At 42.4% G+C, this 25,463-nt stretch overlaps 2 protein-coding genes across 2 annotated transcripts in view; both read right to left on the bottom strand.

The window, feature by feature from the left end:
* The window catches only part of LOC311628947 (leucine-rich repeat and guanylate kinase domain-containing protein-like), a 90,104-nt gene that overhangs the window by 5,739 nt on the left and 58,902 nt on the right, over positions 1–25,463 (bottom strand). The window contains exons 16-18 of the mRNA XM_084896575.1: positions 11,194–11,315; positions 4,057–4,145; positions 2,884–2,997 (exon numbers count right to left, since the gene is read on the bottom strand). Of these exons, the coding sequence (XP_084752701.1) occupies positions 2,884–2,997; positions 4,057–4,145; positions 11,194–11,315 (325 nt within the window). The remainder of the gene's footprint in view (positions 1–2,883; positions 2,998–4,056; positions 4,146–11,193; positions 11,316–25,463) is intronic.
* Positions 19,189–20,810, bottom strand: LOC311629299 (uncharacterized protein; the record flags this gene model as incomplete). Its single annotated transcript, XM_084897282.1, has 1 exon — positions 19,189–20,810. The coding sequence occupies one exon, from the start codon at positions 20,808–20,810 to the stop codon at positions 19,422–19,424; it is 1,389 nt and encodes a 462-aa protein (XP_084753408.1). The 3' UTR covers positions 19,189–19,421.

Here is a 25,463-nt window from a genome sequence, read left to right on the forward strand (position 1 = left end):
CTGGATATTCCAGGAACTGAACAGCTCTACTCCTGGCAGTGGAGAAATGCCATTAAGCCATGCCTAGGATCTTCTCTCTAGAAGTAAAACTAGAGTGAATTTGCCCCTTAAGTTCAGTCTCAGTTGCGTTTATGTCTTATGGGCTAGACCTTTTATTCCAACCCATAGAAGCATAAAGATGTTCTTCCTTCTTTATTGAAAGACAATAACCCATAGTTTATGGCCAAACTCCTACAAATATAAATGTAGTATGTTGAAGGGAACATAGAAAGTAGCAAGAAAAATCTCAGTGGGTTTTAGTAATAGATGTGGTTGAATTGAAAGACACATAAATATTATCATACATGAAGGGTCAGACTTGAGTGACAAGTCCCTTTCACAGGGGCACAGATGATGTATATATAGCCCACTGCAGCCTATTAAGCATTTTGTTTTGTTTTTTTTCCTTCTGCTAGGGATTGAATGCTGTGTTCCCTCCCCCAAATCCGTGTATTGCAATCCTAACCCCCAAAGTGACAGCACAAGTGGGGGACCTTTGGGAGGTGACTCCGTCAGGAGCTGAAGCCTCCATGAATGGGATTGGTGCCCTTAAAAGAAGGGGCACGAGACAGCTGGTTTCCTCTCCCTGTTTTCTGCCCTGTGAGGACGCAGCAAGGAGACAATCACATACAAACCAGGAAGGGGACTCTCTCAGAACCTGGCCACCTTGGCACCTGACCGCAGACTTCTGAGCCTCCAGAGCTGTGAGAAGTAACTGTCTGTTAGTCATGCCGTTCTGTCTGCAGCAGTTTGTTACAGCAGCCTAAACTGAGACATTCCTTCTCACTGGATTCCCCTCCACCTGCCTCACTGAACTAAAAACCCAGAGCTTCAATAAACCCCCAGAGAGCCACAGTTTCAGCACTGTCACAGAAAGCTCATCAGCTAATCACAATGCCAGAGTCTCTAGTATCTACTGAAAAGTGCAGATGGGGGCGGACCACTTAGAAGTGACAGTTATTTCTCATCATCAAATTAGTGAAGGAAACCCGAAGTGTTACAACAATAAAACCCAGACACGAAGGAAAGCATTACTCATTTCAAAATTCTCATTATGACACAGTGCCATCATAAAAATATCCCTTTGTGTGGCAGGCTTTTAAAACAACTTTAAAAATTTATAATAATGTTTTGAAAATTATAAAATGCTCATTATTGAAAATATACAGAAGAAAGAAAATTAAAATTGGCTATAATCCCATCACTAAAGCATAGTAACTGATGAAATTTGGGTATATTTCTTCCCAGTGTTATTTTTTTTTCTGTACTACACAAATATTTTTAGACCTCCGTTATGCTGGATATACATTTGCATTTGATTTTAAACATTTATCATTATGTTATAGGACCTGATTTATATGTAACTAAAACTTTTTAAACATATAGAGCATTATGAGAAACTCAATTGTATATAAAGACCATTTCTTGAATATTTCATCAAATTCTCATGAAACTTTAATAGTTTTTAGGATATATAAAAAAATATGTCCTGTATAGACAATTTAGAAGTTACAGAAAAGAGATAAAGAATAAAAAGAACATAATTCTAGAGGAATAGTCACTCTTAACGTTTGAATGTATTTCCTTCCAGTCAAACTTTTTGTCTAGTGTGTCACCATGTATTTAAATGTGCCAGAGAGACTGCCAAACCCAGACCCCTTCTGGAGAGTTCTTTCTGCAGTTCTCTGTCACTGCTCTGGCTATAGATGACTGGATAAGGATGGGTGCTTAACATGGGGGCAATCCACTCCTAAGCCAGCCTGTTACCCATGAGGGCCTGGCTAGAGACCTCTACCAAAGTGTGGCACCTCATAGTAAATGGTGATTGACTCAGCCAGCCAGATCCTAGCTGGGAATCTTGAGTTCAAGGCCTACAGAGCGATGGCCAGTTGTGGGAGGCCCAGCTGAAGAAGAAACAGAGTGCGGAGCATGCCCACCAAAACCAAGCGCTAAAATCAGCAGCGGAGGGTCTGCTGTGGTCTACATGGAGTCCTCAACTTCCACACAGTCAGGTTTTCTTTTCTTTTCTTTTTACAGTATATTTTTATTGATTTCAGAGAGGAAGGGAGAGGAGAGCAGGACAGAAACATCAATGATGAGAGAGAATCATTGATCGGGCTGCCTCCTTCGCACTCCCTACTGGGTACTGAGTCCACAGCCAGGGAATGTGCCTTTACCAGGAATCGAACCATGACCTCCTGGTTCATAGGTCGATATTCAACCACTGAGCCATACCAGCTGGGCTGCATAGTCAGGTTTTGAATCACACTTTGTCATATTATGCTTTGGAACCCTGAAATGGCATTTTGTGTGTTAGACATGAGCTAGTACTAGTAAACATTTTGAAATATAGCATTGTACTAACCAGAGATGTTGACAGTAAATTACAAACACCAACTTTGGCTAATTTGAATATTACAAAGAGTTATTAAAAAGTTGTTGGGTAGTTTAGAAACTTGGTGGAAAACTAGAGAATCAGGCTTAATGAGGCAGAAACCAAGGTAAGATAGGTGCCAAAACACAGCTGAATCACGATACAGGAGGAGACTGGTAGACATCATTGCTTGTCCTTCCCAGTAGAGTCTGACTCTTCCACCTCTAACTGTCCCTGCATCATTTGGTCACTCCCTCAAGACGGAGAGTTCCAGAGAGAAGCTTCCCATTGTATGAACCTAGCTCACATGCCTGTATCCTCCCTACAGGGCCAGCATCTCCTCCTTCAAATTCCATGGGGGCAGGTGGGGCTCCCCAGAATCAGGATGTTTTTAAAGCTTAGGGACGAGTGCCATGAGCTTAACTGACCAGGAGAAAATAACCGCTTCCATCCAATGAAACTCAACTCACCTCCACCCATGTTTAAATGGAATTTTAAAAGACTCTTCACAAATCTCAAAAATTTTCTGTAGTTCCGAAACTGAGGCATAATGTGTATTGTCGAGGGGTGCCGGTACTGAACCCCTGAAATTAGAAATAACAAAAAATGTAAAGAATTGTGTGATGATACCAAGCATTACAAAACATCTAATGCCTAAACACTGACTATTACATTCCACATAAGTGCAAATATCAATAAAACCCACTCATAAACATGCGCCTCAAAGCTGGCAGTATTACATTCTAATTTGTAGATTAAGCAAATTTGTATTGCTGTAAATATTCCTTATCCACGAAACCAAATTATTTTTCTACTGACCAGTATGTATTTTATTATAAACCCTAGCGTACCAGTTATGTGAGGCCCAGCAATATACCAGTGACTATAAAAATGGAAATCGATATTTTCCATTCTTTTGTAATCTAAAGCTTTGAAATAATAGCAGACTAAAATATTTCTAAAAATTCTGATATTATACTCTCATCTGAAATTGAGTTTAAAATATTCCTTTTTTTCCCCCCTTCTATACTAGTCTGTTTCCCCAGAGTGACTTGAAAGAATCATTAACCATTTTTAGGGAATAAATCCTACAGCTTGCCATTTACCCCTGACCTGCTAAATAGAGTTGCTGTGTGCACAGTAGCTCAATGGCATATAAATGCATGCAAATCCAAAGCACCTGTCTGTCCCATCATGACCCCTTTGGAGCTCTGCTGGTCAGAGGTCATACAGGCCCAGTTGCACCTGTTCTGTGGACCACTGCCTATCGTCTGGCCACCACCCTCCTAACGCCCAGAAGAACTTAGTGTGAACCCCGCAGCCTGTCCTGTGGATCAGACTATGCAAAGAGAGCCTCCCTGTATGGGGAACATTAATCACATTTTATACAGCAGACAAATAGACAAATGTATTATTTATATTGGTTAAAACTTTTTCAACAGATAGCTTACAATTATAGACAATAAAAAGAACTATGATTTGAAACAAATTTAAATGGCCTTCTTATTCTGAATCCCTGAGTTCATTTTCGTATAGAGGTCCAAGTTGATGTTGATCATTTAGGATTCATTTGCTATATGTTTCGATACTAGAAAAATCAATCTAAAGATGCCCAGGTATAAATAAAGGTGATAAATCGCTACCTTTGAAACAGGAGTGTAAAATGAGGAGGTGTCTTCCCCATTAGGGCCTGCCGGGCTGCCTCATACTGTCTCTCTATAGAACCTTCTTCCTACGCAAGAAATATGATCAGAAAATTATACTGATGCTAAAAACATGTCAAATGAGTAAAAGACCTATAGTCATTCTCTTCTTACTAGAGATCATCAAATACGTGAAAAGAAAAAGGAAAAATACATAGGCCTAAAACACAATTGCTATTTGTTCAGTGGAGGGAGGGGGGGATAACTTTATAAATAAAACCAGAATACTTTTTATGGAGACTGCAATTTAATATATAAATATATGACATCTGAATAATAATGTGGGAAAACTTTATTAATATTTCATATTTATACTTTTATCATTCCAATGACGTTATCTCTCAAGATTATTATTGTTCTTTTAGTTTTCCCAGATGTTACATAGAGTAACAGACTGGCTCTATCCAACAATGTTGATGCATGATCTGGGAACAGGACAAATTGGGATGTCTTTCTCCTGTATTTTACCAACATCACTGTCGCCATCACTAAATCCTTAGTAAGCATTTGATGGGGATTCAGAGATATAAAGACACAGTCTCAGCATTCAAAAGGTGTATGACCTGGTGGCAAAAGGCGATTTAAAAAGATGGAGAGAAAAGGAAAAGATAGCTTATGCTGTTGTACGAACAGCACGTGTGTTTACACACAGACTGCCTGTTGGAGGGTGGGCCTGCTCCACCCTCTGGGCCAGTCCGTGCCCTGGATTTCTTCACTTTGGCCAAACTTAACACATAAAATTGTGAACTGACGGAAATATAAATTGGCAAGCGCTTATTCATTTTACATAAAAAAAAACCTATGCATTGATAAAGGGATTTATATGAACATTTATTTAAATGGAAAGTGCATTTAAATGACACTAATATTTGCTTGCAGTACTTTAATCTGAAATAAACCTGTTTTTACTTTAATGCCCTGACCAGGCTATTTTATAAATTGATATTCTATTAAAATCGTACAGGAAATAACCACAAACAAGCACGTCAGCGGAAGGACCCGGGCCATCGCTATGGTGATGAGCCCACAACTCCAGGCTCCCCACCTGCTTAGCCTTGGGGGCTGGCATAGTTTTGAGAGTTTGCCTGTCTTCGAGGGCATTTTTAAGATCCAGTTTTAAGGATCAAGTTGGTGTGATTGGAAAGACATGTTGGCATTGCAAAGACGCATCTGCAGGGGTGGCTCTGCTCGGCCGGACACCAAGACTGACGCGGCGAGCATGTCCGGGCAGCAGCTCCACCCGGAGACCGGAAGTCCCCCGTACCCCCTGCACATGCACACACACCTTAGCACAAAGCAGGGCCTCAGCAAATACTTTTAATGCAAATTATGTAAATTTGTGAGGATAAGTTTACTACTCTCTATAATCTGGAATTTGCAATCAGCTGTGGCTGGCCCGAGAAATTCTAGGTCAAGCTTTTGGATTTGTTCCTTGGAAACCATGACATATGAGAGCTACTGTGTGGACATGGCTCTCGGGTTCTGGTTTGATTGCCAGGACTTTTCGGAGTTTCCCTGACCATCAGCTCCGTGGTTCTGTGTAAGCAGGAGGGAGGGGTCTCGGATGGGATAGGAAAGGATCACACTTTTAAATTTCACCATTTAAAAACTATATACTTAAGCAACTCCATGATATGTCTATATTGTTTCATATTACTATAAAATTACTACGTATTTCCCAAATATGCTGCCCTACTCTCATGTTAATTTATTCTTCTTCCCCGAGTCATTCTATACTTGTATATGCATTTCTATTGTGATTTCACTCCATACCATCCTTGTTTCCCCCCTATATTGATGCTTCTTTTAATTATATCACGACTGGGACAATGGCAGTGGTAGTGGATCTTCCAGAATCCCCGTATGAAAGCAGATATAGAAACCATATAGTAAAATAAAAAGATGTTTCAAGACATGTGTAAGAAAACAAGTTGACAAGGTATCATCCCCTCAAGTTCCAAATACAAGCAGTAATAGCCTCCAAGACAGCATAGTACCGATTTCCAAGAGGAGGCCGAAGGAAGGACAGGACAGTGACTAAAAGAACTGAGAGCAGGAGGACCTCCAAAATAGCTCTAAGGTATTCACGGGACAGCACAGGCGGAGAATGTGGGAGCCTCAGCTGAAACACGGGAGGGGTTGTTCCACTCCAGTAGCAGCAAGAGAAAGGGTCCACAGTAAGTTCCGAAAGGAGCTGGGTCAACTGTGAATTCTTGAAACTGACCTACTGGGGTTCCCCTTCTAAGGGGGCCTCACGCTGAAGGAAAGCTGTGGGAATGGAATAAAATTATCTGGACAGAGTCAATAGAGACAAAGGAAAGACAAAGCACTATACCAAAGTGGGAGAGGGAAGCAGAAGCAGGGAATCTCGAGAAGGACGTCCTTTATATTTTATCACTCTTTGAAGAAACCTAAAAGCTTGAGAAAACGAATTTCACATAAAAATGAGAAATTTTCTGGTCAACCCCCAAAGTTATTATAAGAAAAAAGAGGCAAGAAGTAGGATAACACCTCTACATACGATGAAAGCTTGCTCATAAAACAGGTAAAATCCACATTCCACTATATCAAAATAAACTAAAAGGCATAAGACAGTGACACAACACCTAACGGGAACAAATAAATTACAATGTTACAAACTCAGAAATGAGGTGACAGAACTCAGGAAAGACTTAGAAATAAGGGGGGAAATCACCTTAGGAAAATAACTAAACTAGAAAGGCTATAGGAGGGAATGAGCACAACAAATAAGTCTTAAGTAGAAAGTAAATGGAGAGATTTTAAACTAAATATAAATAAATAAATAAATAAATAAATAAATAAATAAAATAATAAAGGATTCAAGAGAAAAAGACACATATTTAAGATAAACAAAGAAGAACTAACACATAAACCATAAGGGTCCTTGTAGAGTAAACCAAAACAAGGAAAAGGATAATCAAAACCTTAGTACAATAACAGACTGTTAAAAGAGTTCAGGAAATACTGTTACCATTGCCTTTTCTGTATCTACTACAGAATTAACTTAGGTAACAAAACTGCTAGAGAGACATTTACCTAAGTTCTAATAATGAGTATTACTAGGTACGTATCTACAGATTTGAGATCTAAGACAAAATGAAAGTTAAAGGGGAGCAGGTGTATAATGACAATATACTCTAACAGTGCAGCTATAACATAATAAAAAAATATTGGGTGCTGGTAATATTAGTATTGTTATTCTGAGACTCTTCTGTGTGTAATAGGCATAAAAATAAAAAAAAAATGTAATGACATATTATAATTTTATCATCTTCTGTCTTTCAGAATCAGGATTCTCAATGTGGCAGAAAAAAATATAGTATGTGGTAGAGAAGAAGACAGATAAAAATCTTGAAGTCTTGAGCCTGAATTGGAAATGTTAACTTGAACTCATGAATGATTTTATCTATCCACAAAAGAGGCCTAGAAACAGTGACCACCCCAAGGGGATGGGTAGCGAGCAAAAGAGCAGAGAATATCGTAGGAGTCACGTGACAAGGACACAGGAGTAACCTGAAGAGGCCCTCACTGGCCAAAGGTACAATAAATTTCCATAAGGACAAAAGATGCCGTGGTGGATACCCTTCAATATGATGTGCATAAATCAATACCATAAATGGTATCTTACAGTTAATAGGTCACCAGCTTTTGTCTTTAAAAAAGCGCTTGGACGGCTGATCTTGTATGAGCCATCCCACTTGGCAACCGGGAGGCCGGTCAGAGAAGCATTTCCTTCTACGTTACCCGGGCTGACAAACACGGCCCTGAGCTCTGTGCCCCGGAAAACGCACTGGAGGAGAAGAAAGTGCTTTTCTTTTGGAGTCAAAATAGCCTCTCTGAAGCTGTGTCATCTTGGATGAGCTCCCTGGGCTGACCTCCTCACTGCTCTGAAAGGAAGTAGTACCAAATAGATGTAGGCGCCCAATATTTTGCCGCCACAGACCCGCTGGTCACTGGGAACTTTATAAAACGTGCCGCCTTATCTGCCTCACACACGAATGTGCCAAGTTGGCTTTGAATGAATTGGTCATTCAGCATTTTTTTTTCTAAAGAACTGGCTTGGGGTAACTTGGCCTGCTCCACAGTAAGGGTGTCCCCTAAGGAGGTCAGAGGAACGTGTGGAAGAAACAGATACAGTTGAAATCCAGACAATCAAGCTAGTTCCAGAAGGCAAAGACCCAGTCACAGTAATTCCAGAGCAAGAAGTCTGCATAAGCCATCATAACCCCCACGGGTGCTCTCCGGGAGCCAGCCATGTGGAGGGGGTTGGGTTGCCCGCAGAGAGGGCCAGTGAGCACAGTGATATCTGATAAGTACAACACGAGAACATGGCTGCACAGGTGAGTGTCATTCAAAAGCACTTCCCACTGTACATGCTTGTTATATGCTGTTTGCAGCAGCAAGAAAAGGAGCTGTGCGTTTTTAACTCACACCTAAAAAGAAAATTCTGTTTAAGAAATAAGGCTGATTAAAATTATGTTTATAGTTTTCCAAAGAATCTTTCAGAGATATTCAAATTAATGTGCTTTGGGAGTCATTCAGAAAAGTAAATTGGAAATTTAAGCTTTGAAGAAGAAATAAAGCAACAGAAGATTGTATAAGCAAGGAATGAGGAAATGGAGTACTTCATTACATTACTTAAATCTATATTATGGTCATTTGCCTAGAAAGCACTGTATGTTGATAAACTATTGGAGTAACAAGAAAAGTGATGCTAACAATTTTTTTTTTTCCCAGACTTGAAGAACAAAGAATACTACTCTTGGAAGTTTCTTTCTAAGAAAGACGAGTTAGTTGGGTGCTAAACACCCAGTGATCTTAGATACAAGGGACAAAAAACAGCTGTCAGTATGTCAGGAGTCAGTAAGATTGAGGTTCCCCATGCTCCATTAGCCCATTTTCTACTTATAAAACCGAGGCAGGCCCTCGCTGGGCGGCTTTGTTGGTTGGAGGCAACTAAATCTCTCTTTCTCTCTCTCTCTCTCTCCCTCCCTCCCTCCCTCTCTCCCTCCCTCCCTCCCTCCCTCCCTCCCCCTCCCCCTTCTCCTCGGTCTAAAAATCAATGAATATGTCCTCAGGAGGAGGAGAAAGAAGGAAGTAGTAGAAAAGCTATAGATACACTGCCTCACCCTACCCTTGAGAGGAGACCGGAGGGTGTCACTACCAGACCAACCTTCCATAAGGACAGGCACCAGGTCCATCTTGTTCTAGTGTCAAGAAGAGAGCCTGCTCAGCACGTACCTGTGCTGTACTGAAAAGCCAACCCAGACTGGCCTGCATGGTAGGAACTGCACACACCCAGGATGGGCAGAGATAGATGAATGAGTGAGAGGAAAAGAAGGGGAAGGAGAAGAGTAGAGGAAGGAAGGGGATGGAGAAGGTAATAAATATTGCCATTACATAAAAATCTAATTTATTTTTTAATATTGACATCGTATCTAATAATCCTGTCAAATGCACTTGTTTCCTAAATTTACATCAATCACCTCTTTATGTAACTGACATGTAACAAACAGTGTGTATGCTTCAGGCGAACAACAGCTGAGGGCCTGCCCCTTTCTGCCCTCCCCGCCAACCACTATCACCATAACAACAGTTAACATTTGTTTTATGGTCAACAATTTAGAAAAAAATTCCATAAGCATTTGATATGAGAACTTTGTAAGGTAGATGCTACTAGCTTTACTTCACGAAGAGAATATGGCATCCATGGCAGATAAATGACTTATAAGAGAATCAAGGCAGACTAAAAATGCACATGCACACACATGCTCTCTCTCTCTCTCTCTCTCTCTCTCTCTCTCTCTCTCTCTCTCTCTCACACACACACACACACACACGCACGCACACACAAATGTACACTTGCCCAACCAGTTATGACATGACTCCCAAGGAATAGAATGGTTTCCTTAAGACACAGACAAAAGCAGCCTCCTTGTTTTGCATTCACACCTGACATACATGTATCTACAAACTATGCACGTGGAAAGAGTAGGAATGTTAGAAGGAAGGGGTGAGCCTGACAGACCTTACGTACACAGGGTGAGTTCTGAGGTAGGTTTGCCTGATACTTTTCACCTGCAGGAGCCAGCCTGATTCTTTTTAAAAAATATATATATTTTATTGATTTTGTACAGAGAGGAAGAGAGAGGGATAGAGAGTTAGTAACATCAATGAGAGAGAGTCATCGATCAGCTGCCTCCTGCACACCACCCACTGGGGATGTGCCCGCAACCAAGGTACATGCCCTTGCCCGGAATCAAACCTGGGACCTTTCAGTCCGCAGGCCGACGCTCTATCCACTGAGCCAAACCGGTCCCGGCCAGCCTGATTCTTTTGACCACTGCTTATGGGCCTGACTTCAGAAGGTGATGCAATTGTTTGTTGAGAACAGGCTGGGCTACGGAAACACATCCAAGGCGCTGACAACCAAAGCGAAAGTTCCGTCGCCTCCACAGCTGCCACTGCAATGACTGAGGTCTCTCCGCGTTCCCAGATCATCACGTGCAAACTATCACAAACGAAAAGCGAGCACTACCTAACTGGAACGCAGTGCCAGTCCTGCATCCCATAGACCGACTTCTCAGAGTTCTCCGAGAACGGGGCAGGGTCTCGGGGACCTGGCCGGTTTAGATGCTGCTCTGTAATAACGCATGCACTCTGAGTGGACTCACTCTGACCACTCAGCACAAGAACGCCAACATTACATCCCAACAGCACAGCAAGTCTCCCTGGGAAATGCGCATTTTACAACCTTGGTTCTATTGTGCGTTCCTGTTCTTGCTAAACAGGAGAGCTGAGTCTTAGGGTTTTGACCAGGAGCCTAGGGGAAAGGCACTCATAAACTCTACACCGAACATTCTATTTTTAGAAGCGATGTCTACTATTAGAGATGCAGAAAGAGGCAAAAAAAAAAAAAAAAAAATACCCTTGTCTTTATGTGACACCAGTCAGAGAATAATTTTGGTGAAACTTATTAGCCTGCAAATATCAAGCCCTACTTTTGTCTGACACTATGTAACCAGTTGTGGCTTCACCCCATCTAGTCCTCCTTACCACTGGTGTCTTTTTGGTTGAAAATTTGGTCCATAATCTCATGAAGAAGTTTCTGTCTGTAGAATCCATAACATCACATGAAACAGCAGGTTTTTTAACTTTCCGTGAAGGTCTCTTAACATCTGATAGGGAGAAAACACACACCAAAGTTTAAAATAAAAGGCACAAAATAGGATAAAGGAACTTTCCGAAGTGAGGGAAATGTCTTATATCTGGATTTGCCCAAACACAACAGCCTAATGTTTAGTCTGGACAATGGTTCAAAGTATGAAGAAGAAGGGCATTTCAAGTATCTGGGGCAGAAGCTTCGAGGGCAGAGAGAGGGTGTGTCTAAAGCACCCGGAAGCATGCTTCACACACTGAATTAAGGAATCCAGGCGGGCTGAAGCAAGGAAAACTAAGATGGAGTCTGTGCTCATTAAAAAACAAACAAACACAAAAACCCTTTATCCTTTAAAAAAAAAAATCCTCATTGAGAGTTATTTGTTATTTATTGTGGATTTTAGAGAGAAGGGAGAGAGAAACATCAGTGTGAGAGAGAAAAAATTGATGGGTTGCCTCCCACAGGCTCCTTGACCTGAAATTGAACTTGGGACCTAGATATGTGCCCTGCCTGGGAATCAAACTCGCAGCCTTCTAGGGTCTAGGATGACATGCCTACTGAGCCATTTGGACAGAGCAAAAGCCCGGTCCTGTTAATGGGACTATAAGAATAGAGCATTGTGGAAAAGAGCTCAGATAATTTGAAAAAAGATAAAATTTAAATAGAAGCTATATTCATTGAAATAATTTCTATGGAAACACACACACTGTGTGTGTGTTTGTATATATATATATATATATATATATATATATATATATTCACATTTTTTCAAAATATAGCATTTGTGTCAGGGTTCCTTGTTTCTTTCTGAGACATAAGTCATTTGTACTATAGTGTAAGCAAGCCAAGCTCTATGTGATGATACAATGCATTTATAATTCTAACATTTTAATGTTTTAATGGTTTCTCACCAACAAAACATTCTGGGTAAAGATCACTATTAACTGCATTGTAATGCCACCACTTTAATGACTTGGACTCCTATAATAAACAGTTTTATACAGTTCTTAATATAGTTTCTAAAGTCTGAATACATCAATGGACAAGAGATTCTATTTCTCAATTTAAAAAACACATCAGCTCTAGTCGGTTTTGCTCAGTGGTTAGAGTGAAGGGTCTTGGGTTGGATTTTGGTGAAGGGCACATAACTGGGTTGTAGGCTCAATTCCAGGCCCGGTCAGGGCACACGTGGGAGGGAACCAATAGATGTGTCTCTCTCACATTGAAGTTTCTCTGTCTCTCCCCTTCCCTTCCACTTGGTGAAAAAATCAATGGAAAAATATTCTCAGGGGAGGATTAAAAAATAAATTAATTAAAAACAAGCACCATAATTCCCAATGCTATAATACCCTAAAACAAAGTTTCTTAATGGGATCTTATTCAAAGTACCTAAGTTAAAGTCAACCTTGAGGCAACATTAAAAAGATAAAAATTACTTTATACAATAGTACACAAAAATACCAAGTTCTTCCTATATAAGCTAAATTTAAACACCTCCTTATAAGTGAATTTAATGATGCATGACAAATTTTAAAGTTATTTTATGGATTTGTACCATTACCATATGCAGGAAAATATAAATGAAATATCTGTAACTACATCTCAAATTAATTCTAAATAGATTAGACCTTTTAGTTAGAATTATATCCTCTTGCAGTCAAGTGAAAGAAAATAATATTTATCTAAACCATTTAAAAGAATAAGCATAGAATCCAACCTAAGTAATAAATGCAGTAGAAGCAATGTTACTAAGAATAAAACATTTGTGTGTGTATTTAATATCAAATCATCATGCAGACTAAACAAGGCCTTTTATTCCATAAAAGAAAGTAGAAAATAAAAGATGCTGATGACCTAATACTTCAGGCCCATATCCATGTCAATAACTAGTAATAAAATTAGAATCTGGGAGTCAAATTGTGAATACAGTTGACCCTTGAAAAATACAGATTGGAGCTTATGGGTCCACTTATATGTGTATTTTTTCAATAAATACACTAAGTATATTTTCCTTATGATTTCTTAATAACATTTCCTTTTATCTAGCTTACTTTATTAGTATGTAATACATATGACATACAAAATATGTGTGAATCAACTGTTTATGTCATCAGTAAGACTTCTGTTCTATAGTAGGCTTAGTAGCTAAGCTTTTGGGGAATAAGAAGTTACATATTTTTCGACCATACAGGAAACTAGTGCCCCTTAACCCATGTGTTGTTCAAGAATCAATTGTATTTTGAAAACAAAAAAAAAAATCACTATTTTAAAAACCAATATTTCTATATTAATGATATATATATATATATATATATATATATATATATATATATAGCAAAATAACCAAGACACTCTCTTGTCCAAAAACAAGAAATTTAACAATTTTAAATATAAGTTTACATTTTTAATTAATTTCAGAGAAAAGGGAGATATTGAAACATCAGTAATTAGAGAGAATTATAGATAGGCTGTCTCCTGCACGCCCCCCACAGGGGATCAAGCCCACAAGCCGGGCATGTGCCCTGACTGGGAATCAAACCACAATCTCCTGGTTTATGGGTCAACGCTCAACCATCAAGTCATACCAGCAGGGCTAAATACAAATTTTCAACCATTTAAATAAAGCACTGCAAAAAGTGAATCCACACTAGAGTTTTTCTTTGAAGACACTTGGAAATGTATGGCTTGGAAATAGCCCTTATTTTTAAGACAAAACTACTCAGTCAGATGATTTTCATATTTTCCATATTGTTCACTCCCCCCCCCCCCCCAATCAACTGGAGCTTTTTAAAAAATGTTTATTTTGGTAATAGTGAGGTTATACTAACATTAGGTAAAAAAAAAAAAAAAATACCATGTGCAATTTTTTAACTAACGAGTAATTTATATCTACCATGATTAAATATGCATACTTATATAAAATGTAAATACCTATAAAATCCTTACAAAAGAGTCTCAATGCTGAAATATGTAACCATAAAAAGGACCAAACGAAGAGCAAAACTCCGCTATACAATTAAAAATGTTTATTTTTAGTAGGACAGTTACATAATTTGTAGTGGAAAATTAAGGGAAAAGCTGCTCATTAGGAAGTGTTATCACAAAGCTGAAGGCACCAAAAGAATCTATTTTTTTAGGGCAGAATTAAATCTTCAAGGTCTTGCATACCTGTGCTTATAAGAAATAAATTATAACAAGTAGAAAAATATTCATTTTACATCATATCCATAATAATTTTCCATAGTAAAATAAGCTTTTAAAGTAGAGAGCTTCCATACAAGTCCAAGGAAATACAGTAATAATGCTCATGTTCTGTATGGTAAAATGAATTTACCAATTAAACTATTGTAACAATAAAGTACTTTATTCTTGGGTGTCTAATCAAAGGAATAATCAGCTATTTAAACAGAGGACACCCTCTACATCAGGACAAAGGCAAGTGTGTGAAGGTGTATTCTCACAGACAGGTGAGGTACAACAAAGGTTTCTTGCTGCTGAACTTCATCCTTCATTGAAGTAGAAGCCTTGGACCTGGAATGCCTTCAGGAGAGTTGAACTAAGGGTTCAATGTTTGGACACTGTATTCAGAATGTCCTAACTAAAACACAGAATAAAAGCACCCTGAATTTCAGTTCTTTAAAATGGATGAGTTTATTATGCAGTAATGCATTGACATCTTGAAGGCAATACCATACAGTACAGGTAAATTTCAAGAGGCGAAACATGATACATAAGATCTAGATGTGTGCAGAATTTGGGAAAGGGAAAAGAGAAGGGTAGTGATGATTGGCAGGAAAAAGGCTAGAAACTTTGAGGAGCTGAATACACACTCAAGTTTCTCCTCCTTTGATCAATGTTGTTTGATAACTCGAGTTCTGATGTGATTTTCATCCAACTCAATGCCCCACTTCTGGGGTGAGTGTGGTCTTCGCTTGACAAGGGCTCAGTCTTCAAAAACAATTCTTTCAAAGACGTTTCACTGGTCAATTCCTCTAACAAAGGCTTTCTGCCCCCCCCACCCCCCTTTTCCACTTTTTCTATTTTTTCTCTTTGGAAACTAGTGGTCTTTAGAGTTGGTAGCATGTAGAAGCCAGTCTGTGTCACCCACAAGAGAAAGAAAACAAATGCCCCCTACCTGGTAGTTTATTCCCGAGTCAAATAACTTGACAGCATCTGCCATTCGAAACATAAAACATAAGTGCCTTTGATTTGATCGGTAAGTAAATAATAGTAAAAGTAATAGGTAACACCAATTGAGCATGTCCTATGTGCCAGGAGCTACTTCAGGAGGCTTTTCTGTATGCACCACGAGTTTCATTGCTGCCTATGAAGGCCCATGAAGGAATCTCTTGGGCTAAGTAATATTTTTCTGAACCACAGTCAAGGTTGTCAACGTTTTTAAAAGGATTTGCAGAGACGAGTATCCCATTTGCCAAATATTTACACCTAGTTTGACCATTATTGTCCTATTCTGATTAATGATAAAATGCTGCTTTAAAATTTTGTTTTTAGATATGGAAACAACTCAGGTGCTCATCAACAGATGAGTAGATAAAAAAAGTTGTGGTACCCAAGCACAATGGAATATTACTTGGCCATAAAAAGAATAAAATCTTATCATTTGTGACAGCATGGTTGCACCTAACAGGGTATTATGCTAATAAGTAAGACAGAGAAAGACAAATACATATTATTTCACTTACATGTGAAATCTAAAGAATAAAATAAATGAACATATAAAATAGAAACGGACATATAGATATAGCAAACAAACTGATGGCTGCCAGAGGGGAGGGGGTCTGGGGACTGTATGAAAAAGGTGAAGAGATTAAGAAGTACAGATTGGTGGTTACACAACAGTCACAGGATGTAAAGTATAGCACAAGGAATAATATTGTAATAACCAAGTATGTAGTCAGGTGGGTACTGGAAATATCAGAGGTACATTTTGTAAAGTACTGACCACTATGCTGTACACCTGAAGCTACTACAAAATAATGTAAAGAGTAATTGAAAAATAAAATTTTAAGTTCTTTAAAAATTTTTTTTTTGCTGCTTACAATTAATAACACTAATATCAGTATTACTATGTGTCAGGTGTATGCTGCTTGCTCTTCTGAGAAACTTCCTCTCTCCCCCGTCAGTCTGCTAATTCCGCAACCTTGGGGACTTAGCTGAAGGACCACTTCCCCTTGGCAATGTTTCCTGATTCAATCTTCACATCCCAGGTGGAATTCAGTGCCCTTTTGGTATCCTATGACATTCTGGAAAAGTTGGTGAACAATTTTCTTGCCTACATGACGTTGAACTTAGCCTAGATTCTGCGGGGCCTCCAGCTGCCCAAGTCACGTGTGCTGTAACGAACCCTAAGGGTCTCCTCTGCTGACGTGCACCACCTATAGTGTCCTCATCATCTCATTGTATGTAGCAACTATCAGTGTCTGGCACATAGGAGGGACTCAATCAATGCTTATTAAATAAAGTAACATAATAAAAATAAGTTATATGTTTAAAATTCACCTTCTTACTCTCATTTCGGACAAACCAGATAAGTCAAAGGGCAATTACCAATATAACACAGGCTTTTAGTTTTACAAGAGGACAGCTGCATCATCAATTTAAAAATAACAATTTCTTGCCCGGCCAGTGTAGCTCAGTGGTTGAGCATCAACCCATGAACCAAGAGGTCACTGGTTCAATTCCCACTCAGGGCACATGCCCAGGTTGCCAGCTTGATCCCCAGCAGGGGGAGTACAGGAGGCAGATGATTGATCTTGATGTTTCTCTCTCAACAATGTTTCTCTTTCTCTTTCTCCCTCACCCATCCTTTCTTTTTCAAATCAATAAAAAATATTTAGAAAAAAATACATCAATTTCCTCTACTGCCATTGAAATACCATTTGACATACTACATTCCATTTTGTGGATACATACTTTTTGTGTAAGATAAGACTCATTTATACAGGTATTTAGTCATCAATTACACTTTAACATGCAGAATGCCAAACACAACTTAGCCTGCCACTATATACTCAGTATAATAAGCATTCAGTATCTTGTAACTTTTTCAGAGTTGAATCTTGGGTTGGTTGCTTTGCTCACAATATTCTCTTTCTGGGAATGCAGACTCCACACACGCCAGGAGTGGGCACCATGGGTAGGTCTAAATACGACAGAGTAGACTGGTTTAAGAATGAGCCTGACCCAAGCTGGGCCAGAGTCTTTTCCTCAACCTTTAAAAAACCTGATGATCAAGGAACTCTTGAACTGCCAGTTGTTTGATGAGGTGAGATGTAAAATTTGAGAGATGTTAGTGGCCAAGTTCCCTGCCATGTGCAGAAACTGGTATCAAAGAGAATAAAGGCAACACGGAGGAGAAAACGGAGAGGAGAACTGACGAGAGTCCAGGAGGTGATGAGAGTCCAGGAGGTAAGAATCAGCAGATAACAAAAACATGCAGATGACAAGAGCCCAGATTATGTTCATCAGCTGGTTCCCAATCCCTGCATCTCTACCCTCCCCACCGTTTGGTTGTGTGAGATGTTCCACTCCTGTCTAAGAAAGTCACATAAGCTGGCTTGGGTTGGACAACTGTCACTGGCCAGCAAAAGAATCCTGATGGTCTGAATACATGAAAACCAATTCATCTGAATCCCTGCCTGATCCCCACCCCCCAATTCTTTTAATGGATTCAACCAGATGGTTGGGCATAATGAAGGCGTGAGCTAATTGACAAGAGGCTCCTATTCAGAGAAGGAGGCAGGTATTCATTTTGAAACACACTTCAAACAGAAGTTTAAAGCAGTACGTCCCAACAGGATCTGAAATGTTGCATCACAGGGTCATGTGCCAGGAGATGTGTCCTCTGGCCTTCAGAAGGTCCCCACACGTCGACCGTGCATTTGGGAGAGACCAAGACCCCCACACTGCAGAGGCTTCGTTCCTGGGGGTTCCTACTTCCGAACCCTCAATAATGTAGGAGGCAGGAGAGTGTTCCAATCTAAAAGCAGTTTTTCTTCGGAATACAACAAAACTAATGGCAACCCAGCACCGCCTCCCCCAAGCTGACTCCTGTTGGGCTCATGTGTGTCTGGACACCAGGGCTCCTGCTGACACCTTCTCCACGCCCAGTGCTGTCGGCTGGCGAGGGAAGGGGGGCATTGCCGGCTGGTGTCTTTCTTTATAAGGGCTGCTCTTCCAGGCTGCAATAACCAACCACAAAAGCGGCACCCAAGGGCAAAGACTGGCTGTCTTCTAAGAACCCAGTGGCTGGACTGGGCAGTGCAGGCGGGCCCTCCTTGAATGACTCAGGTTGCAAAGGGAAGTTGGGTGTGAACTCAATGCCCCTGCCACGCTCTCCGTCCTGGTCCTGGGTCAGCACTTCTTCGGGCACCGGCACTGCTAAACCTTGGTGTTCTGGCTGCCCCTTGCTCACAGCCTCTCCTGCCGGCCACCCTGCTCCTCAGCAGACACTGGGTTCTGGGGTGCAGCAGAGCTTCTGTATGATGCCCCTTCGTGTTTTGGGGGGTATTTCTCATTGGCTTGCTGCCTGGAAGCATCGTCCCCTTGGACAGAGCTCTCTCTGGTCTCGCTGGTCCCTGGGGCAGGCTGTGGGGTGGGGGCCGAGCCGTCTGCTTGGGGAGGTCTGACACCGGCTCTCCCTTCTGAGACCTTTCCCTGTGATGAGCCTCTTCTTTTCTCCCGGGACGCCCCTGGGAGGCAGGGCTGCCCGCAGTGGACTCTGCATGCTGGGGAGCTCTCCTGTGGGCCAGCGGACCCTCCCGGGTGGGCCGATCACCGCCTGAGGGCGATATTTTCTTGAGATCACCCTCCAGCACGCTCTCTTTTCAAAGAAGGCCCTTTTTTGGACATAGCTGCCTTCTGAAGCAGGTCATTTGGGGGGAGGTTGGCTTTTCTCGAATGCTGTACTTTCCCCGTTCCTGTTCCTGTAACCGGGATCCCCAGGCGCTGGCTCAGCATGGGGTGGCTCAGGAGTCTCTGGGGGGGTGGGCTCTGCTTTTCTGGCTCCTCTGAGGGTTCCGGGGAGGGCTGAGGCTAGGGGGGCGGTGGTCTCTGGGCCGGTGGGTCTGCTCTGGGAGTCCGGCTGCAAGGCTGTCTGGTGGCTTCAGGGCGGCACCGTTGTCAGGTGAGCTGGCCCTCTAGTTGTCTCTCTCTGGGTAGGAAGTTTTTTTTTCCTCGCTACTGCTTGCTGCACAGGCTCTCGGTGTGGGGGTGAGGCCTGCATATCCGGACTCTTCTTGCTGGAGGAGCGGCCACCTTGGGGTGCTTGCCTCTCCTTGGCAGGCCTTGCCTGAGGACGGGCACCCCGGCTCTGAGGCAGGGGCGTGGGAAGGCGAGGGAGCCTAACCCCCGGGGCCTCCTCTTCCTGGGGCAGGTCAGGGGCAGGCTGGGGTGTGTGCTCCTGGACCGGGGGGCTGATCAGAGGGAGTTTCACCTCCCTGACGTTCTCCTCTTGGACATGCTGAGGACTGTGCCCCGGATGGGGACTCAGGTGTGGTGGTGGTGGTTTGGAATTTGGGGGGCTGATGAGAGGAAGCTTGCCGGGGTCCCCTTCCTGAGCTGGTGGAGGCCTCGGAGAGGGCGTCCTGGGTTGATCTGCGGCTGGGCGGGCTGCGGGGAGTAGGGGTGAGGGCCTCGGGCTCTGAAGGGGAGCGAGAACCCGTGGCCGGGGCAGCCTGCTGGGGGCCAGCCGGCTTCTGGAAAGCAGAGCCGTTGGGTCTTCCCTGTCCTGGGGCTGCTTGCCGTTTCCTGGATCTTGGGGGTGCGCTGGTCCTGGGAAAGGAGTGCTGACCCTGACTTCTGCCTCTGGGGCCCCCTCCTCCAGGGGTTGTTGAGAATCTCCCGGAGAAGATGGTTGGAGCATCAGAGCTCCTTCAGGGTCGGACGGCTGTCCTGGGGGATCATGATGGGAACTGCCTGGTGGCAGATGGGCTGACTCAGTGTCCTCAGCCTGGCTTCTCTGAGGGCCGAGGGGTGTCGGGCCAGGCCCCTGTGGAGGTTCGGGCGAGGGCAGGTTGGCGGGAGCCGCCTCGGCCTCCCCCGACTCCTCATTCTGGTCTGGCGGAGGGCTGGGGGCTGGAGGTGGGTCGGGGAGCCGAGGGGGCCCCTGCCCGGCTTCCCCTGCTACCGGCTCGGATGCCCCGGCCTCGTCTTCAGGGGGCTTTGTGGTGGTTCTTGTTGAAGAAAGAGCTGGCTGTGGTGCATCGGCCTCCTGGTTTGGGGTTGTGGCCTGGGCCTCCAGGGGGATGCTCAGAGTCGCAGGAGCCTCAGCACCGACATGATCACAGAGATAAGGCTCTCCCTGAGGGGTGGCTCCCCCCGGACTCAGCTCCTGGCTCTGGTTTTCAGGGACCTGCCCCACAGAAAGAAGCTCTGCTGCCAGGCCGTCTGCCTGCAGTTTTGCCAGGCGCCGGGGGGAGGGGACCAGGTGTGCTGGGACCCCGGAGGGCATCTTCTTGTGTGAGGGGTCTCCTGCTTTGATATAAAAAGACATCAGCGAAGACTCTCTTCACAAGTTAATCACAAAAAAAAAAATAACTTTCCCTTTGCTGCCCCCAGGCCCTTGGGAAGCATGAGATGGCACATATAGAAGAATACAGCCATCCCTTCTCCTGGGGCTACTAAGTGTCCAGAATTCTCTCAGTTAATGGAGTTCAGAACAACCTTAGTCAACATGAAAACATGCAGTTTAATGAATGAACATAAAGAGGTTACTCACAGAACCAAAATGGATACAGGTCTGAGAGTGGCGAGAACATTTGCTAAGTGAATGAGATTTACATTTCCCCACCTTGCAGGCCCAGGCTGCTCTCAGGGGCAGGAACTGGGAGATGGGCATCTAAGCCGAACAAAGTCGTGTGTGTGTCCCCCCCCCCCCCCCCCCGCACAGTTTCCTTGTTTACTGGCAGATCCTCAGAGACACTGAGCTCTGTGGGAGGCACGCCAGCTCACCACTCCCAGCAGGTGCATGAAGCTCCACAGCACTCAGGAAACAAGTGCCGGGTGGAAGAAGGAGGGAGAACCCTAAGATCCCAGGGAACCCTAAGGCACGGTGGCTCAGAGGTGCTGCTACCAAGGATCCCCCATTCAGGTTGCTACCCTACCTCACCTCTGGGCTACCCTTTTTCCTCTGAGACTTCCCTGGCATCCAAAATGGCTCTCAATAAACGTGACACATCACATAAATAAAATGAAAGACAAAAAGAAAATAATCACATGATCATTTCAATGGACACAGAAAAAGTATTCACCAAAATACAACACCCTTTTGTGATAAAAACCTCTCAGCAAAGTGGGAATAGCAGGATCATACCTCAAGATAATGAAGGCCATATATGACAAACCTACAACCAACGTCATACTCAGTAGTGGGCAAAAATTAAACCATTTTCCCTAAGTACAGGAGCAAGAGAAGAATGTCTGCTTTCACCACTCTTATTCAACACGAGAGGCCCAGTGCATGAAATTCGTGCACAGGCATGGTCCCTGGTGACTATTAGTTGCCGGCCGGGGCCTTCTTTCATTCCGTGCTGCCCCCGGTGGTCAGAGTGATCAAACTCCCACTTGGTCAAACTCCCGGGGAGACACTTTGCATATTAGGCTTTTATATATAGAGAGAGCACTGGAAGTCCTCACCACAGCAATCAGGTGAGAAGGAAACATAAAAGGCATCCAAACTGGAAAGGAGGAAGTAGAACTCTCATTTGTAGATGGCATGATACTGTACACAGAAAACTCACCAAAAAAATATCCACCAAAAAATGACTAGACTTAGTAAATGAACTCAGCAATGTAGCAGGATACAAAATTAACATTCAGAAATTGATGGCATTTTTATATACCAATAATGTACTCTCAGAAAGAGGGACTAAAAAATAATCCCATTTACCACTCCAAGATATTAGGAATAAATTTAACTAAGGAGATAAACAACCTGTACTCAGAAAATTACAGGTCATTGAAAAAAAGAGATAAAAATACAAACAAGTGGAAGAATATACCATGTTTATGAATTGGTAGAATCAACATCATTAAAATGTCCAAACTACCCAAAGCAATCTATATTTTCCATGCAACCCCTGTTAAAATATCAATGGCAGATCTATAACAAATGCTCCAAAAATTAATATGGAACCATAAAAGACCCTGAATAGCTGCAGGAATCTTGAGAAAGAAGAACAAAGTTGAGAGATCACAACACCAGATATCAAGTTAAACCGCAAAGCTACTGTACTCAAAACAGCGTAGTATCTGGCAGAAGAACAGGCATATAGGTCAATGGAATAGAATAGAGACCACAGAAATCGACCCAAGCCATTACACTCAGTTAATATTTGACAAAGAAGGCAAAAGCATATAGTGGAGTAATGGCAGTCTTTTCAATAAATAGTGTTGGAAAAATTGGATACTAGTACATGCAAAAAAAAAAAAAAAAAAAAAAAAAGTAAAACTAAACCATCAACTTACACCATACACAAGAATAAACTCAAAATGGATTAAAAACTTAAAAGTCGTGAAGCCATAAAATCTTGGAAGAAACCATAGGCAGCAAAATCTCAGACATTTCTTGTAGCAATACGTTTGCCAATACATCTCGTAGAGCAAGGGAAATAGGAGAAAATAAGCAAATGGGACTACATTAAAATAAAAAGCTTTTGCACAGAAAAAGAAAGCATCAACAAAATGAAGAGGGAGCCCACTGTATGGGAGAACATATTTGCAAATGATACATCTGATAAGGGCTTAATTTCCAAAATATATAAGGAGCTCATACAATTTAACAAAAGGAAGACAACAATCCAATTAAAAAATGGGCAAAGGACCTAAACAGACACTTCTCCAAAGTGACATACAGATGGCCCAGAGACATGAAAAAATGCTCAAAGTTAATGATCATCAGCAATGCAAATTAAAACAATGAGGTCTCACCTCACAGCTGTCAGATGGCTATTACTAAAAAATAAACAAATGACAAGTGCTGGCAAGGATGTGGAGAAAAGGGAACTCTAGGACACTGCTGGTGGGAATGCAGACTGGAAAACAGTATGGAATTTCCTCAAAAAATTAAATATGGAACTGCTATTTGACCCAGTGATCCCACTTCTAGGAATATATTCTGAGAAACCCAAAACACCAATAAAAAAGAACGTATGCACCCCGATGCTCATAGCAGCACAATTTACAATAGCTAAGATCTAGAAACAGACCAAGTGCCCTTCGGTAGATGAGTGGATAAAAAAGTTGTGGTACATTTATACCATAGAATACTACACAGCTGTAAGAAAGAAGGATCTCATACCCTTTGAGACAGGTACCTTGGAGGGACCTGAAGAGTATTATATTAAGCAAAATAAGCATCACATTATCTTACTCATATTTGGAATCTAATGAACAAAATAGAGCCAGAGACACAGAAGCATGGAACAGATTGACAAATCTCAGAGGGAATGCTGGGTGGCGAGAAATTAACTGGGGAACTTATATACATGCTAGAGGCCAGGTGCATGACATTCATGCACTGGGAAAGAGAGGGCGGTTCCTCAGCCTGGCCTGCACCCTCTCGCAGTCCAGGATCCCTTGGGGGATATCCGCCTGCCGGCTTAGGCCTGCTCCACACAGGGAGCATGAGTGCTGCTCAGCTAGAAGCCGGGCTCGCTGCTCCTTAGCCCTGCCTTGGCGGCGGGAGAGGCTCCTACCATGCCACTGTGCTCACCAGCCATGAGCCTGCTGGTGAGCCTGGTTTCCGGCTGAGCAGTGCTCCCCCTGTGGGAGCGCACTGACTACCAGGGGGCAGCTCCTGCATTGAGCATCTGTCCCCTGGTGATCAGTGCGTATCATAATGACTGGTCATTCTACTGTTTGGTTGACTTGCATAATAGCCTTTTATTATATAAGATATGCATAGTCCATGGACACAGATAAGATTGTGGCGGAGACCTAGAGTGGGTATGGGTGCAGGGTGGAGGGACCAATGGGGAAAAAGGGGGGGGGGGGAAGATGTGTAATGCTTTCAACAATAGGCATAGATGTTTTGTATAAAGGCTCGCAGAGGCCACTGCAACGGCAATGCTGCAGAGGGGGACCGTTTCCTTTGTTCACTATGACAGCAAGTTCTCTGAGTGACTTGGGTCTCACAGTCTCAGGGACACCATCACCCCAATAAGCACTGCTTATGATAAAAGCCCTGCTATTGTCTTGTGTCCCTATATAGCACTTGAAGCCCATCTAAGGACATGGCTCTGTCATGCTATCACTCAGGCAGCACAGCCTAGAACAGCCCTGAAGAAACAGCTCACATTGGGGGAGACCAAACAAATCAGGCCCCCGAATTGGTCTCAGGATGGGCTGTCCCCAGAGTGAAGCCGGCTCTTAGCTGCCATCCCCTCTCCCACACAAAAATGAGCTTGGGCTTCTCCAGGTAGTATAGGTTTGCACCCTCTGCAACCCCTCAAACCACACATCTCTGTGGAAGGGGGTGGGGACAGGGAAGAGCTTGCCTCTTGGTAGGGTTTTTGGGGGGATGCCCTGTTTATCATTGTTATCTCCCGAGTTTACATCGCTTATACATTAGAACACAAATTTAGTTAAGAAACAGGTTAAAACCAAATATAGTAACAGTGAAAATACCTAGAACAGGCAAATTCCAAGGCCGGGGAGAAGTTATTACTTAATGGATACAGAATTTCTGTTTGCGGTGATGGAACATTTTGAAAACAGGTAGTGGTGATGGTTAGGCAACCTTGTGAGTATAATTAATGACACTAAGTTGTATACTTAAAATAGTTAAAATGGCACATTTTATGTTATTTATTTATTTATTATTATTATTTTTTTATCACATACAAATCTAGAAAACAAAAGAAGAGTGAAACCCAATGCTGAGGTTCTTTAAGTCTTCCTGGTTTCCTGCAATCAGACATACAGGATTTCCCCCGACTTCCACAGCTTAACTGTTCATGTAATTTGCCAAATGATGCCATTCTCGTTATTATTAGAGATAAAGGCACCACTTTATGGACTGGCAAATTGATCATTTCCCCTGTTTGCTCATCGCCATCATCCATTTCCTCCACCATCAGTCAGAATTCTGACTAATGGCTTGTAAATATAATTTCATTTTATGATCTCTATAAGCGAGGATGCAGGG

The sequence above is a fragment of the Pipistrellus hanaki genome (genome assembly GCF_964339955.1).
Source record: "Pipistrellus hanaki genome assembly, chromosome: 10".
NCBI lineage: Eukaryota > Metazoa > Chordata > Mammalia > Chiroptera > Vespertilionidae > Pipistrellus > Pipistrellus hanaki.